Source organism: Chaetodon trifascialis, chromosome 8 (assembly GCF_039877785.1).
Source record: "Chaetodon trifascialis isolate fChaTrf1 chromosome 8, fChaTrf1.hap1, whole genome shotgun sequence".
NCBI lineage: Eukaryota > Metazoa > Chordata > Actinopteri > Chaetodontiformes > Chaetodontidae > Chaetodon > Chaetodon trifascialis.
This window is the reverse complement of record NC_092063.1, coordinates 19023288-19040705: the sequence shown is the minus strand read 5'-3', so window position 1 is coordinate 19040705 and position 17418 is coordinate 19023288. Positions and strand designations below refer to the sequence as shown.

The window sequence follows — 17418 nt, the reverse complement described above, 5'->3', positions numbered from 1 at the left end:
ATCTTGTAATGGCATATTTGTGTTTACAACTGCTGTGTAATAAATTCAACATTCAAACAGGTTCTCACCACCATGAATAGAGCTGAGAAACTGTAGATTGATACAGGGAACTTGCTAATTCAACTAATATGTATGTTTTCCTCATATTCATGCTCCATGTATCATGCTTGGCTTCTGCCTATAGGTTCAGCCATATGTGTCTGCATGTGTGTTACAGTGAGACGGCGAGAGATCGCCCCTCCTATTAATTTTAAGTGATAGTGCATGACAGGAAGTGTAAGGTATAACCTAAGAACATGTTAATCTCTTCTACTACTTTACACTTCCAGTTCATCCTGTTTGCTGTTTATAAAACACAGAGGTGTGTTCCTAAGGGAGACCTAATGTACTTCGTTATAAAGTATCTGCATCTCTCAAAAATCATCTTTGTTGATCACATGTATGTAGCTACACTCTGTTGTCGTCTCAAGGCCGTGGAGGTGCACGTTAAAACTTTGTGTTATTTGTGTTTTTATGTGTTTAGTACAGTACAACTCTACCATCACTCAGTACTTCATTGCCCCTGCTTTTCACTGGGATTTTTACTGATTTTTGCCTCTGTGCTCCTGAAATGGTGTTTCTTTAAATCTCTCAAAATTCAAAGCAGCCCAGATATATGATTCTCTGGTTGAATTATTTCTCACCACACATTTTGCTTTCTTATGTGGTCTTATAGCTAACTGAACAACCCTGAGTTTAAACCAGACCTATAGTATTTAAAAAATTAGTAGCCGATCAGCTCGATAACCTTGGATATGAAGTTGCCAACCAGCTACTCAGTATAACCACAGTCCTTCAAAGAGCTCCACTGAGCATAGTGCCTTTATCTGAGCTGTCTCAAAGGTAGTGGCCATAATGTTCCCTGCTTGTTTTTGGATTTGAACTTGTAAGAATTAAGTCAGAAGCTTACTCTCTGTAACCTGTATTCTACTGCCACCCACATTACGGAGCATTATTTCTTAAAAGTGAACTCCAATGATATGCCATCTATTTCCTCAGCTGACTCTCATATGATGCAGCCCCTGGCATGAAACAGCCAGTACTGATGACACACATTAACTCCCTCTGATTATGTTAAAGAAGAATTCCACCATAAAATAACATCCCATTTAAGTTATGCAATATATGGTTTTGATATTCAATATTCTGAGTGTGTGCTCAATCCATTTGGTAAGGCCCCAATTTGCTGGAGGCAATAATTGACATGTTGTTTCACACTTGTAATTTGCCTATGGTATGACGCACAAAAACTGGCAGACGTGATACCTCAGCAGTCCTGATACCTGCATTGCACTACATATTTTACCTGGAGTGACACAAAAGATACCGTTATTATGTTATTAACTACTGTCTGCTTCCTCTCTTTGGTTACCAGCTACATCAGAGTGGTCAAAGTATGTCTCTATGTTGGCATTTCTGTAAAACTGTGGGGTTGGCCAAGTGCTGTAGTAGTAGTAAAATTGTCCACTGATCCAGGAACCATAGTTGACCATAGGTGGCTCCAGATCTGTCAGGGTCATTTACAGTGCGAGGTGATACATATATTGTTAGCTTCGACAATGAAAACTATTTTATTTTCAAGACATGATGGTGTTTTTTTGTTTGTTTGTTTGAAAATTGGAAACAAATCAAAATGATGTCCAAACTAATTCTTTCATGGGACATAAAATCTGAATGAAAGCATTTACAGTTATTTCACTAATTTTACTGCAACAAAAACAATGTCCCCCTGGGGATCAATAAAGGAACTCTGATTCTGATTCTGATTAAGCTGAAAATGATGAGCCACATGATAGGGATGCCCCAGTCGTGATTTATATTGCCGTTACTGATTGTCGATTGTCTGTGAGCCGTGTTGGCTGGTACATGCCTGATACCGATCGTTTTTTTGTTGTGTTATAGTTGCTGGTATACCAGTAGGCCAATGTTTCAGTTTGTCTGCTTTGCAGTGTATTGAGATCTTCACCAGGTGGCAAGAGGCTGTCTTCGTAACATTTATTTGCAAATGCATCACAAATAAAGAAGTCAGAAGAGCGAAAGATGAACGAAAGTATGTTTTGTGTAATGATGTTTCTTCATCATTACTGGTTAACATTAGCTAGATATAGACTATAGAAAAAACAGTTTAATCCACTGTGCCATTCAAAGGCTTCCAGCAGACTTGGAATGTTTTCTTGCATCTTACCGAATTCATGAATTGAGTTGTGAATCAATCAACAAACCTTAAATTTCAATATGAAAACTGTTTGTTTTTATTGGCTCTTTTTGCATGACATCTTTAGTGATGACTGGATCTTTAAGCACTTAAAAATGTATATTAATTTCACCTAGATTACGTGAACTGCAAATATTCTAAGAAGTGGCTGAGCATCATTCTGGTGCAACACCTATGATCTTGCTGGTTTCTTATTCTGTCAACAACATGCTTATATTTAGTCTGTTCATTCAACAGACCAGGTTAAAGAACTCCCAAGAAGTCTAGACGGACAATTGAATTATGCAATGCAATCTTTTCCCCTCTTCTTGTGGCGAGCATATGCAGGCAGAAGGACGCCACTCACCGCAGGAGGGAGAGCCCAATTGTAGTGAGGTGTTAGCAAAACAGGAGTACCTACGAGCTTAATTTAACAATCGGCGGCTAATCAATCCGACCACCCTGACCGCACAACAATGCAATATCTAATAGCAACTTTCAGAGATGCACTTCAAGTGTAGTGGGCTGTCGCCCCTAAATTTTTATTCCAAAAGATGTATTTACTAGAGTAAAATATGTAACTATCATTTTAAACATATAAATAATGTATTAATTTTTGTGGTCGGTATCATTTAACAAACCAATAACAGATGGTGGTGGTATGGGATGTTTATGAATCAGGCTGTGTGTGTATTTGTGTTCATCCTCTGTTTGTGCCTGTGCCTCTGTCTCTCCACACACTGGAGGTTCACAGCCTCCACGTGTAATTGTGTGTAAATTTGTACAACTTGCAAAGTATTGCAGACATTATGTGTTTTTTGATTAGATTTCCACATTAGCCTGGTATTGTAGTGTAAGCTGGAGAGCCTGGAGTTAATGTTGCTTAGGTCAGCACCTCAGCATACATTGATTGCTGATGTATAGAGCAGACTACATATATCTTCTCTGAGGAGGAGGACATGCAGAGAGAGGATTTATGTTTGTTCCTCTCTATGCGGGCCTTTTGGAGAGATGAAAAAATGAGGAGAGAGACTTGGAAAGACGAAGGATAGATTGATAACAGATCACAATGAAAAACCAGTTCAAAGTTGTGAGAAGATAGTGATTCGATTGCTCGGAAAGCGATGCCTCGACTAGTAATTTCAACAATCATTTATAAGCTGTTTTCAGGGTAAGTTAGTGATGATCTTATTTTTGTTTATCATGTTTATTTATCACAGTCAGCCACTGTTTAATGTAGAAGGAGAACCACTGATGCAAAATCCTCACTTCTCTGTATGAACAAGCTGCACGTGTGCATTTTGAAGGCAGGATTCTGGAGGGATTTCTATGTGTACGTGGGTGTGCAGTAAGAGACTGGAGCTGATGATGTGGTTTATTGAGTCTGCTTTCCAGCCTGCCAGTTGTGTGTCTTCCACCTCCTGTGTGTGTGTGTGTGTCTGTATAAAGTTGCACATGTAGACATAGACTATATGTAAGTATTTAGCTATACCTGCCTCACTGCTCGCGCAAGTTCATGATTAAGCCACTATGTGTGTGCATGTGCGTATGTTTGTGTGAACGCATGCCAGCAGAGGCTGACAATGACGTCTGAGGCTGCAAGCTCTGGAGGAGAGGCAACACGTGAGGAAGGCTCCTTGCTCTACATCTGACCCTGCTGTTATCAATCAGACCTTGAGAGGAAGAGGTGGGGAGGTTGGGGGGCATAAGCAGAGAAGAGAGACTGAGTGGAAAGGAAGAAAAAAGATGGAGAGACTGAGTGAGAAGATTCAAGAGGAGGACTAGATGGCAGAGGCCATTGTTGAAAGAGAAATGTAGGGAAAAAGATACCATAGATAAGGGGGGAAATAATAGAAAGGGAAATAGGTGGAGGGAAGGAGACTCTGTATTACTGTAACTTCATTAACCATTTAATCTTTGAAATGTTAAAAATGACATGCTACTCAGACAAACTGCAATAAAGACTGAGGTTGGAACAGTTGTAAAATGATCATTTTTGAGGGTTGTGCTTAATGGCACACACAAACCTTTTACACTTCTCAGTAAATAACGGTTGCCAGTCACTGTGCTCTGCACTGTCTGAGTCAGGGAACAATGGAAGAACAATAAATGAATGGAGAACTTGTCAGCTGCCCCCTGATGCTCGAAATGGACACAAATTGGCCATTTAGGTGACAGAAATGTCACAGAGTCAGCTGCTGAAGCAATTGGAGGGTGCCTCCACTCCTCACAGACTTTTGCCATCGAAAAATATCAATTAATACTCAAAACGGCATCTGTGTGTGTATTGTAATTTTTCGATTGGGGAGTCAAACTCTTGATCTTCTACATGTAATGCAACATATACTTCGGCAGACACCATTCATAGTTTGCATGACTATTTTCAGTGATGGACTGAGAAATTGCCAACAGCACACCCATCCCCAAACATGATCCAGACCCTGTCACTATTTTATTCTGCCAAATTCATCCTGTCGAATAGATTAAAGGCTCCAAATGGTGGTTGAATGACTCACTGCCAAAGTGGCTAATGTAATGGACAGACTTGTCCTTTTAAAAGCCAAAATTTTCCTGCATTTTTGCTTTCTATTCCAGGAAGCAGAGTGGTAAGAGGGAAACCAGGAGGTGTGAGCAGTAACAGGTGGGCGGACGATTAACAGGCCTGTCTAAACTTAGTTTATGTCACCTTTTTTCCTTTAACCCTCCCACTTGAAAGCCAGCCGTAGCTTCCACAGTTTAGGTTAGGGTTCATGTAATCCTTACCAACTGTGTCGCCGGATCTGTCTCTCTGTGTTTCTCTTAGTCTGTTCCCCTCCGTTTCATCCATTTTACCAGTCTAACTGCTCTGGAGCCATTTTGAAAAAAAGAAAAAATAGCAAAACGTAAAATATTGAAATAAGAAATGTCTGAGGCGAAGTGGCCACATTGATGCTTTGGTCTCCCCTCCAGCTAACTGGCTGATGTATTGACGAGCCAAGCACACAGAGAGTCACACACTGAGATAGCTGTAAGATAAATCAATGGAAAACTCCAGGCAGGGCAGATGAATTGCTCCCTTTTTTCCCCTTCTTCACTTATTCACTGAGAGGGCTCTTCTCTCTCTCTCTCTCTCTCTCTCTCTCTCTCTCTCTCTCTCTCTCTCTCTCTCTCTCTCTCTCTCTCTCTCACATATTGTTTCTCTACATGTTTTTTGTGAATCACCGGTCATCACATACTGTAGTCATCTGCTTATCCTTTTATGCCTTGTCTGACTCTTTAGCTGCCTCTTTCAGCATATACACATCACACTTCTCAAGCTAGTTTGCTTTCTGTCTCCTTTTTTTCCAGATCAACAAGCATGTACAGTAGCTTACTCATCACTACCACCATATTGGCATTTACCATAATGTCTTTTCCCTCCTCTCCCTTACTCACAGTTTCTGTCTATTACTTTTATCGCATTACAGTAGATCTCTCCCTGTCACCCCTTCTGGTGTGTCTTCTTGTTTCTCCCCCTCTGGTTCTCCCTCTGTCCTCCCCTCTCTTTTTCTCTCCCCCCATCTCTCTCTCTTCTCTCCATCTGTTAATGCTGTTATGGTAGTGAGTGGGTGTATACTGTAGGGAGGGATGGAGAGACAGAGAAAGAGAATGTGAGGGGGGATGATCTGCTACTTGGATAGAGGAGAAGGGGGGTGGATGGCGACCGACAAGGGGGAGGAGGGAGGATGAAGGGGGTAGAGTTGTTATGGTGATGAGATCTTCTTTGTGTTAGGTTGCCAAGGCAACTTCAGGCGTACATTTGATATAGCCACCATCACCACCACCCCCACTCCCCCCAGCCACATGACTGTAGGGAGAGCACTTCACACATTGCACACTCAGACTTACACACCCACACATGGAAACACACAAAAGCACGTGCACTCACACTTTTTTTTATTATGTCCACCTGCTCTTGACAGACAAAACTGCATTTTATGTGACTGTTGGAGACAATAGATCTACATTATTCATTTTGGAAATGGGCTGACACACCAGGACTCAACACGTGCTGACCAAGCTGGTTTGTTTCTGGTTTATCCCATTTTCTTCACTTTTATTTATTTCCCTAAAGAACATGGGACTAATGTGTTCAGATTATTCACTAGTTGTATAATATGCACTCAGCTAGAGTGTGAGAGCTAACGACTTTAAGGTAACCTGAGCTGTGAGTCTAAACAGGGAAATTGTGGAACCAAAGCAAGAATAGCCCCACAATCACTGTATATCACAACTGTACTGCATAAAAAGAAGAGCAAAACCTCAAATACCAACAATGATATTAAGATGTACATACAGAGTAAAATATTGACTTGAAACATGTATAACAAATAGTAGCGAGATGCGTGGTTTTACATCTTTTCACTGAAATACAACAAATCGGTGTTCCTATGCATGACCTGGTTTGTTTGTCTCTGTGTAGATCTTCAATTCTCTGTGTGTTTTTGTTGGTCTTTGTGCCTCTTTGCTGCGTTACCCGCTGCGATCTGACCTGTTCATGAGCTTGACTTGGATCAAAACAAATCATTTTAAGCAGTTTGGAATGTGTCCTCCTGGTAGGTGGTTCTCTTGCAGGTAATACAGTAATGCAGGGAGGGGGCTTGTGTGGAAGGAAACAAAGTGGAATTAGGGGAGGGTCAAAATGAGGCCACTGAAATGAGAATTCTCATTGTTTTCAGGTGGCATTGTCATGATTTCTGTGGATGAACCTCTTTAAAGGATGTTGGTGGTGTTGCACAGTTCATTCTATTCTTCAAAAATTGTGTATACTGTGAAAACATTTTTCAGCAGTGTAGGAGGAAGAGAGGTTTGGGTTTAAATGAGAGTTATGGGGACAAGGCTTCAGGGAATAACTGATAACTGATGAGTAATGGGTGGAAAGCTCAGTGATATTAAAGGACATTGCTGTATTTGTTTTAGGGCTCATGAGTCATTCATTTCCCCATGGAAATTCAACTGTCCACATTTATCAGATTGCTTTTTTGTGCTGAACTTGAATGAAGTCATTTACAGTGTGGTTCAAGCCTACCACTTTTTTATTAAAATTTTGTGTCAATACTTATGGGCTCCATTTCTCTTTGACAGGAAGTTCAAACTATTGGAGACCAAATAATTCAGTCTCCAATACTGAATTACCCTGCCCTATTCAGTCAAGCTGCGACAACCAGAGGAAATTGCACGCTGTTCAATTGTGCTATTGAGTGAGGTTGCGGTCAGCGGATCGGGGCACTGACCTGGGTGGTTAAGTTTGTGATCCAGTTGGGTTGCCTGTGTTGGCCAATTCTACATCATGCACAATCCAGCTGGACGGTTCAGCGCAACCTAATGTGATATTGTTTGGCTGGTATAGTCAAATGGTTGTTTCTTGCCTCTCAATCTTGGAATCTGTGTTCAGTTCCTGCCAAAAGCAATAATTTATGCTTTCAAGAAAAACAAAGCTCAACAGCACACAGTGTAACTCACTGAATAAGCAACAGAAACGCATCACCCATCAGCATTTAGTGTAGCTGACAACAAAATGGTGTGTCAGTTTTTAGCTAATATAGTGGTTTAAAGTTAAGACAACTTCTGAAATAATTTGTTCTTGGTGGAAATTGTAACTGGGCCTCAAGATTGAAAGGAAAGATCTAAACCACTGGATTATACTTGTCTAGTTTTATACACTCAAAAGTTGCACTGGGCTATCCAGCTGTGCAGCTTTACCTTGCGAGACAGCCGGATTCACATGATCATGTGAGTCGTAAATTCATCTTTTGCCGGGCTTTAAGTTATGAGCTTGTGGCCACAGTCGATTGGACCAATCAGTGTCCTATTAGGAACTATTGGCAACTATGGGCAGGTGTGGTTTAGGTGTGTCAGCAGCAAGAGAAGCTATTGTTCCCAAAAAGGTTAGGCTGGATCCTACCTGAGCATCAGTTATATCAGAGCTGGGCAGTGTTTCTTGGTTGAAAGAAGAGCAAAGAATGGAAGGCATTTCTTGATGGAAAAGATGTTTCTACTCTTCTTCACTTCTGAGTTTCATTCTCCTACTAAGTCATATGGTTTGTTGATCTGATTGGTTGGAGTTAGCCCGTGATAGATAGTGAAACAGATGGTTCATCCAACATCCTGCCAAGTATTTTCTGAAAGTGCCTGTCCTTTTCTAAGCATAGTCCATCTGGTCCATCAGTTTAGTACAATTGGACAGCGGGCGATTTCTTCTTGCTGGTGCAGCTTGACTGGCTAGCACAGAACAGCTGGATAGGTGATGTCTGTCTTGGTAGCATCAAGTCCAAAGCTATAGTCTGGAATCGTGTTGCCACAAAAATGACAAAATATAATTTACCAGCTACAGTCACAGTTTTGGCACCACACAACTCGGCTGAGTACAAGACACATGGAGGAAAAGCTCTGTAAAAGGAGTTAATTTGATTGCTGCTTGGGAAGAAACCTTAGTTCAGTCATCATTCAAAGACGTAATTGTTGCTCTAGTCATTGCTTTGACATTGTTGTTCATTCATATTGCTGTTACATATTGGTTAGTTGCAACCTTACGTAAGTAAACAACACAATGTCACCCAAGTATGAGTAGCATTTTGGAGCTGGGCATGAGGTCCTGCAGTGTTAACACAATGGTAGTGTCCTGTCAAAGTGTTTAGTAGAGTGAACAACCTAACTATGCACCAGCATTGAACAGGAGGCCAGTATCTCTGAACCACTGGTATTTGGATGTTCACTTTCATATCAGTCATAAACATGTATACATCAGTCCCTGTTGTATATCTGTCGTTTTGTTACAGTCCCCTACAACCAACTCCAAAAAGACAATCTATGTCTTGAGTTTAAGGAGATAAAGTAAGAAACCATTCTCCATTCTCAGATGCAAAAGAGAAGATGGAGGGAGGGGAGAGGAGTCATGAAGGTCTGGGAGCAATACGGGGGAGGATGGTCTTTTCCTTTGAGACAGCTGAGGGGGCGAGGTATACAATAAATGACAGCATGGAGGGAGCTAGGGAAACTGAGAATAGTGTTGAACTTGTGAGCGTATTAGTGCTACTGTATTCCACTGTAGGAGAGGGTTGTAATATACACATTAATGGATCAAAAATGCTGAGATCATGTAAATGCACAAGAATCACACTGATGGAGAATTAGATCTAAACATGTTTGACGTTTTAGTGGCTTGTGACGTTACCCAAGCCTAATATATGAATGAATAGTATTTGGGTATTTTTAAGAACCGCCACATTGTGATTGTAATAGCCAGAACGTTTTCTGGTAGCGCTGCCGCAGTGTTGGCTATACTTTGCGAGTGCTTGGATGGGGTTTAAGTAAAAGGAAGAGATAAAAGGAGACAAAGACTTGCAGGTCAAAGAGTTGCTGCTCACTTCCTGCTCAGTTTTGGCTGTGGCTTGTAGGTTTGTCTGCCAGTCTGCCAGGCAATCAACCAAACATGGTTCTGAGATGCTTTCCATCCTTAAAAATCAACTGAGAATTAAAAGTGAAGATCTACATGGTCCACAGATGCATAGTTACAGACACATAGAGAGTAGAGTACATTTAAGCTTTAAATTGGCTTGTAGACAGCAGTCAATAGTAAATACAAGTTCTTAAAAATGTTAGTCCATTCCATATATACATGCCTACACAATAAGCACAAGTACGTAAGTTAATGCCAACATTATGCCAATATCTAGAAGACAGTCAAACAAAGTCAAGGAGAAACTAATATGTAAGTAGTGCACTTTGCGGATTATTTGATGTATATCTTGTATCTGTACTCCTAAGATGTTTGTTCTTGTCCCAGATATTGGTTTTCTGTCAGTCCCATGCAGACTGTAATTTACTGCCCACTTTCAGCACTTCCGGCACCCAGTGCTGATGGGCTTAGAATGGATCCTCTTCCTGTGTCAAGTAATGGTTATGAAAATTAACCATCCAGTCTTCTGAGTAGTGTTGTCAACACTGGCCAAAAATGACGTTCGATTATTCCTTCTAATAAAAAAATAAAAAAAAACAATAGGTTTGAACCATTGGAATATCTGTTTTTGTGCATTATGTCCATCAGACATATAACTTGTTTATTATTTCAACATAAACACAAAGGTCCATATACCATACATTACAAACTGACAAACTGGGGGAATTCTGGTCACTTATTATCTGATTATGGACCCTATTTTCCCAAGCTTTGTTGTCTAATGTCCAATGTTACTAATGGAGACAATAATTTTTAGGATTTAGTGAGAGTATCGCAGGCAGCAGCCATGAAATGGGCTGCAGTGTAATCCCTCCAGGCATTTGCACACTGTCAGTGTATGTCCTCTAAAAGTGTTTGTTTTTGCCGATAACAGGCTCAGATTGTTATTCTAAGCATCTGACAACATTATGGGAAGGATGCCTTTTTTGTTACATCCTAAGATCTGCTTTGTTTATGCAGAAACAGCCGTTTATATCACTCTCTCGATGCCACCAGACTCCATTTACAGAAACAGTAATTTTATCAGTGTAAAATACACTTTATTCAAACACTACAGGGTCAAAATAAAACTCACCAAAACCTTCTTAGTTTGTCCTTCACTGTTTCAGCACTCACCACCAACTCACGACAGATTTTCCCAGTTAAAAAAAATAAAAAATCAGTCCATCCACCACAGTCATCAAATATGAATTTTCAGAATTGATTGTGTGGATTTTTTTTACAGTTAGATTATTGGTTGACAGCCCTACTTCTGAGACACCGAGAGTATACATGCCACTGCGTTGTGTATAGCCAGTCAGGGTGCCATTTCGCAGCCTGTTTAATGGAGCCATGGTTTTGCTTTGTTTTGAGTAGTTAATGGTCAGAATGAACCATGGCTCTGCAAAGAAATCATTATCTGCCAAGGACAAGTTTAGCTAGTGTCTGACACTTGTTGGTTTGAAACTTGTTGGTTTGAAACTCATTTTTTTTCATCAAGTTTTTGTGTTTTAATTTGTGACCCTTTATTTAAACAACATTGAAAGCCTCGTATGTGGTCAGGTAGGTAAAGCAGATGCCAAAAGAGTCTGAATGTGTGGTATGTATGTGAGACTTAACACATGGATACAAATAGAAATGAAACGCAGAAGTCACTTTTCATACATTTTTTTTCAATGTGCTGTAAAAAAAAAAAAAAATTAATAAAATACTAGACTCTTTGGTGTAATTCCTTAAAAAGAGAGAAACGTCTTTGGTGAAGATTTCCCTTGTAGATCCCACAAATGCAGCAGTAGCTGAGATCATTGTGTTGCTTGATCTGTGCTGAGTGATAGTAAGAGTGATCTCCTTGGAGTGTAGAGTGTCACACTCTGTCCATCTCTCCAGGTGACCGTAGGAAAGTGGTATGTATGTGTGAGTTTGCCCCAGGCTCCCGTCTTCACAGTCTAGATCTAATGGGCTCTGAGAGGATGGTAATAAGGTAGCAATGGACACACGCTGTGCGTGTGTGTATGTGTGAGGCAGCAGTGAACCAAGTCTATACTGGCTAGTAACAGCCCAGCGTTAGAAAGCAGGTGTTTAGGACCCTGACCTCACCCTCCCTGCATGCAATTTATAACACCCTGTTACAACAAATTCACAAGGTCATGGTACCCTAATATGTGCGCAATTCTACACAAGGCCAGAACCCATACAGATAGAATGCAGACCTACACTGTGTTGACTGTGCAACCACACAAACTGTACGTACACATTCATGCATGTATGCACACATACACAGCTCTTTTGTTCCTCCCACATGCACACAGTTTGTTCTCTCTTGACTTGCCACTTTATTAGCTCTGATGCATATTCATATCAAGCAGTGTCCTTTCAGGCTGCCTCTACTCTGATGAATACTGTCTAGCATCAAGTGCACAGCACTGACATCATAACTAGGAATCAAACTCGATTAAAGCTGCTGTTTACACATTTCCAGGAAGCATCCTCTGCCTTGTGCGAGATGTTTTTTCCTGTGTTTGGTTTGATAATGATAGATGGATAGATAGATAGATACTTTATTCGACATCCCCCCAAGGGAAATTCACATGTTGCAAACGTTGGTTGTAGCTGAGTTCTGTCATCATCATCATCATCATCATCATTATCATCATCATCATCATCATGGCCATCATCATCATCTGGCAAAATGTTGAATGAAAGTAATGTTTTATTACAGAATGAGAGCTCAACCATTTAAAGAAAATGTGAAATGATTGTTGACATGAACATTTAAGATAATTCATTACTTTCAGTTGATATTATGCATATTTACTGTGTATGTTTTTACATATATAGGACTTGCCATCTGCAAACTCTCCTTGTAAATCAGCCAGCTCACCCCAGGATCTCCCCGGCCACTGCCTGTATCAAGTCAAGTGGCTGGTGTCTTTGCCTGTACTCATGGGGCTCAGTTGGGCGAAGCTTTAAAAAAGTAGAGCTGATGCCATGTAGGGTCCACACCAAAGTGGTTGCTCTGAATTAGCCTGCATAAGCAGAAGAATAAAATAATAAAGAATAAAAATGCATATTCCAAAAACTGTTGGGTGTGGGTATTTTTACCATTTAATACTTAGATTTGGGTTAGGCTGTTAATCATCTTAATGTCCTGATTGGAAACATCCCTGTGCCTATGAAATATTATGTATGTGTCCATAGACCCATTACTTTGATAACAGAATAATAAACTTTAATTCTTTCCTGGCTAATATCAGCATATCTCACCTGTCATATTTGTCACATACTCCTGCTCTTCTGGCCTAGTGTAAGAGGCGCGTGACATTGTCATGGGCCAAAATGTTAAATAGATTAGTGTCTGGAACAATGTGAGCATTAATGTGACTGTAAGCACAGTCAGTGGCACAATGTTTGCATTCTCTCTGAACAAGCTGAACTGTGTGATTAGCTATGGCTTTTGTTACTGGGTTCAACCTGAAAGAGCATGCCACAGGGCTCAGTAATGACAGTCTTTTTACATCATCTTCATCATCATACATTTTGATTATATTTACTTTACTTGAATATATTTGTAAAATTGTAGTCTCTCGAGCCAGCGATCTGCAAGGAGGTCAGATATCAGGGTCAGCCACTCAACAGCTCTCCCTATTAGGTGTTTTGCTCAAGGAAACACTTCAGTTCGGAAGGTGCCTGCTGTTGTGAGTCCTTGAATGCTGAATGTGAAAGCTGAGACACATGATCAGACCTGCCATCCTGGTGGCTTGGGAATGTTAACAGTGTCCCAACAGCATCTGTGCATCCGAATAGCGCAGTGCAACAGCTTGAGGATGGCTACACTGGCAGAGACAAGTCTGCTCATCGAGTCACAATGTAGACAAACGGTGAACCTCTTTGTCCATTTGTAATGAACACAGAAACACAGTTGACACTGGCATCAAAATACAGATAGGGTTCCTGTCAATATTTGGGGAAAGCTTGTTCATACAGCCAAGTTGATTATATGTAATGGGAGCTGTTAGAACATAACTGTCATTACCCTGTCAACCTCTCTCTCTCCTAATACATTGTTCCTTTATAAATATTTTACTTGTAAACATGGAACTACAAGGGTTCTTATTAAGTTAGTGGTTAATCCATCCTTACTTGTCTGGCCTGGATGCAATCATTGTGTGATTATTGCTGCTCAGTTTGATCAAGTTTTGTTTTATTAGTTTTCAATTTGCAGTGATGAAGAAATTATGTTGCCATTTGGTAAAGGGAAATTGTGAGTGTATGTGATGTTCATGCTGGAGGCCATAGCCACTGCTCACAGTTGCGTTCATGTGTATACAGAAAATATAAAGTTTGCAATACTGAAAATCCTGTTCCTGTGTTTTTTCCCTCCCCGTCTCACATCATCTCTTTGCTCGCATCTTTCCTGGTTGTGCTCTGTCTCTCTCTGTTTTTCACATCTGCCTGTATCTTTGAGCGTGTCCTACTTTTTATCTCTTCACCTCTTGTTGCCTTTATCTGTTTGACTGCCTGTATCTTTTTTTCCAATGCTGACTGTCACTCACTGTCTGCCTTTTTCTTCTTTCACTTCAGCTATTGTTATGAAGGTCTGTTTAAAACAGATAATGATAATGAGGATTTCAAAGCAATCACAAAATCATATTAAATGTCATTATATAAAAAAGCAAAGATGTTAATTTCACACCTCTCTCTCTCTCTCTCCCTCCCTCTCCACAGCTCCACCGCCCAGCAGATTCAACAGGAGAGTGTCAGGTAAGGTGTGTGTGTGTGTGTGTGTGTGTGTGTGTGTGTGTGTGTGTGTGTGTGTGTGTGTGTGTGTGTGTGTGTGTGTGTGTGTGTGTGTGTGTGTGTGTGTGTGTGTGTGTGTGTGTGTGTGTGTGTGCGCGCGCGTGCGTGTGTCTGTGCGTGCGTGCGTGTGTGTGTGTTTGACGTCATGTCCCTTCGGTGTAATCCACACCAGGGACAACATTGCGTATACATCACCGCGTAAGTGGCTCACCAGCAGCTCGCATGCATTATTGTGTGTGTATGTCATGCATGTTGAGGCTAAGTGGTAGACTGAATGATTTGTGTCTGTCTCTGTTGTTGATGTCAAACACTGTTCAAGCAGTGTTTTCATAATGAGTGTGTTTGCGTATGTCAAGCATGTAAAACAGCGTGAAGAGGCATCACTGCGGTGTGTTTTGGGTTTGGGTGCCTGTGTTCTCTCTGTTTCTGTGTTGCCGTCTGTGGTTTTGTGTGTTTAGTACTCTTTTTTTCTCACGCTCGGTCGTACCCATCTAGTGTTTACATATGAGTAATTGAATGTCGTCAGCCGTCACAGAGTGCTGCACTTTGATTAGGCACTGGGTGTGTCGGCTGATGTTTATCTTTACAGCCGTCCCACTGTCACTGTTGACCCTACTGTCTATACCGCAGCAGCGTAAAGATTTGTTGTAGAGTGTGTGATGTTAATTTATGCCAGTTCTCAGCTTTGTTGCACTTGTTGTTTTATAGCTGTGACATCCAGTTGTATAGAGTTCCTTGTTGTTACACTGTGGTAAACAAAGTGGTTAGAAGTTTCTTTGTTGACAAAAATGTTGTGTTGTGCGAGCAGACATTGTTTGTAGTGGTGATGTTGTAAGACAAAATGATCCTTTTGGAGTCCTGAAGAGAAATTGTGTTAATACAACAACAAAGAAAGAGCGTCACTGTGATGCTCATGTCTCCCCAAAGATGTCACTATAAATGGCCTTTTAGTTATTAGAAAAAGATTCTCATGTGTAGTTTGCAAGTTGTTTGTTTTATGTGTGTGGTGTTTTCTCAAGGAGAGACATTCAAACTTCTCTCAAGGCAAGAATTCATTAAAGCTTAGAGGAACATTTTTCTAACTTTTTGTGTGTGATGTTCATGCTTTCCTGGGCCCATTTAATTTGGTGTGTTTTGATATTCCAAAGATACTTGGTAATAAGACAAGATGTCACAATGTCCAGGTTTCTGTTCAAATGTAGTGCACATTTTAACTGGATATTGAGAAAAGCAGCAAAAGAAAATGTGAATTAATTTGTGTTTCTATATACTACTGTTATGTCATTATTTGGGATTGATTCATCAGGATAAACAGTCCGATGGAAACCCACCTAATGACACACTTTCAGTGCACCTTGCACATTGCAATGCAGTCCAAGAGAACAAGTTCTGTGTACTGTATCATCTTTCAGAGACTGTCAGAGAAGTGTTCATTCAGGAAGTCTGTAATGGTGCTCTACTGGACTGCATTATATTCCAAGATGTTTCAAAGGTTTTTGCTCATCCCTATATGTACATGAGGGCATTTGTTATTATTATTATTATTATTATTATTATTATTATTATTATTATTATTATTATTATTATTATTATTATTATTATATCCTTTAAGCCTTATTTTAACAGTGTCATTCACAATATGTGCAGTGCTACCCTGCTACACAGTAAGCGAGTGTGTGTGTTGATGACGTTGCACGTGTAGCTGCTTCGTACTCTTTCCTGCTTGCTTGTATATGTTTTACACTTTTTTGTAGACATTGCAGATACGTTCAGATACATTTAGTATTGATATTATTCAAAAACAATCATCATTATGGATGAGTCCTCCTCCTGCATGCTCTACGCACCCCTCTCCTAAACCAAACAGTATTTCCAGTAAGTGAGAACCCGTCTAACACGGATGTGCCACATTTGTGAAAGGTCACTAGATTTGGCCAGCAGGACCATGTTTTCACATGATCTGAGAGTAGCAGCTGGGGTCGATGAATCAAGAAAGTTAGTTTTGCTATTTCGAGTATTTTGTCTTTAAATTCAAGTGTTGTTTTTGTTTATATGGAAGTTCCAAATAAAAGAAAAAATGGTCAAATGTGATGAAGTAATGTAAGGTTATTTTAAGCCATTTCTTAGTTGAATTTACATAAATCACTAAACTAAAGTTGTTGCCAACATCACACTGGATGGTGGTTTAAATATTTCCACATCCTGTCCTGGTCCTTTTTAAGTTTATCTGAATGTTGTTTTTAGCTAAACTTCAGATGGGTCTTGAGAAGGTAATACAGGACTAATTAATTATTGGCTGGTGTAGCAGAAAAATCAGTTTTACAGTCCCTGCCTTGAGACATATACACTACATTCAGGAAGGAGGAATCAGTGTTTTCTCACATGAGAAACGTAAAGCCACAGTCACGTCTACAATTTATTTTCTTTGGCTGAAAACGGGGTGTGAAGGATGGCTTGATTACTGTACATATTTTGCCAGAGATTTGATCACACTGCCCTGTTACAAGTGAACTTGGGCTTGTAAACGAAAGCATGCTTTTGGCTGTTTTTTTTTGATATCCTGTCATCCTGGGAGGGACGGATAGACATTTTGGCAGCATAGAGGAAACAAATTTGATTCCAGCAACTTAAGCTAAGCGTGATGGACCTGCCTGCATGCTCTGCCTTATCGGAGTTTTAATGGCATTCCCACCAGTGAACAAAAATTCAAAATATTTGTTACTGTGAATAACAAAGTGAGTAAAAAAAAAACAAGACACGATTTTCTAAATTAACATATGTGTGTGTGTGTGCACAAGCCATTCTAGTGTATTCATTGTATGGTGCAGTTTTTTACCACTTTCATATGCAGTCAAGTCGAGGGTTTTGAAAAGATAGTTGTCAAGTTTAATTTCATTTGTGAAGAATGTTGATTCAACATATCAGATTTGTG

At 40.2% G+C, this 17418-nt stretch overlaps 1 protein-coding gene across 2 annotated transcripts in view; it reads left to right on the top strand.

The window, feature by feature from the left end:
• prkar2aa (protein kinase, cAMP-dependent, regulatory, type II, alpha A) overlaps positions 1-17418 on the top strand; it is a 45472-nt gene that overhangs the window by 16836 nt on the left and 11218 nt on the right. For both annotated transcript variants that reach the window (XM_070967637.1, XM_070967638.1), the window contains exon 3: positions 14415-14450. In XM_070967637.1, coding sequence (XP_070823738.1) covers positions 14415-14450 — 36 coding nt within the window. The remainder of the gene's footprint in view (positions 1-14414; positions 14451-17418) is intronic.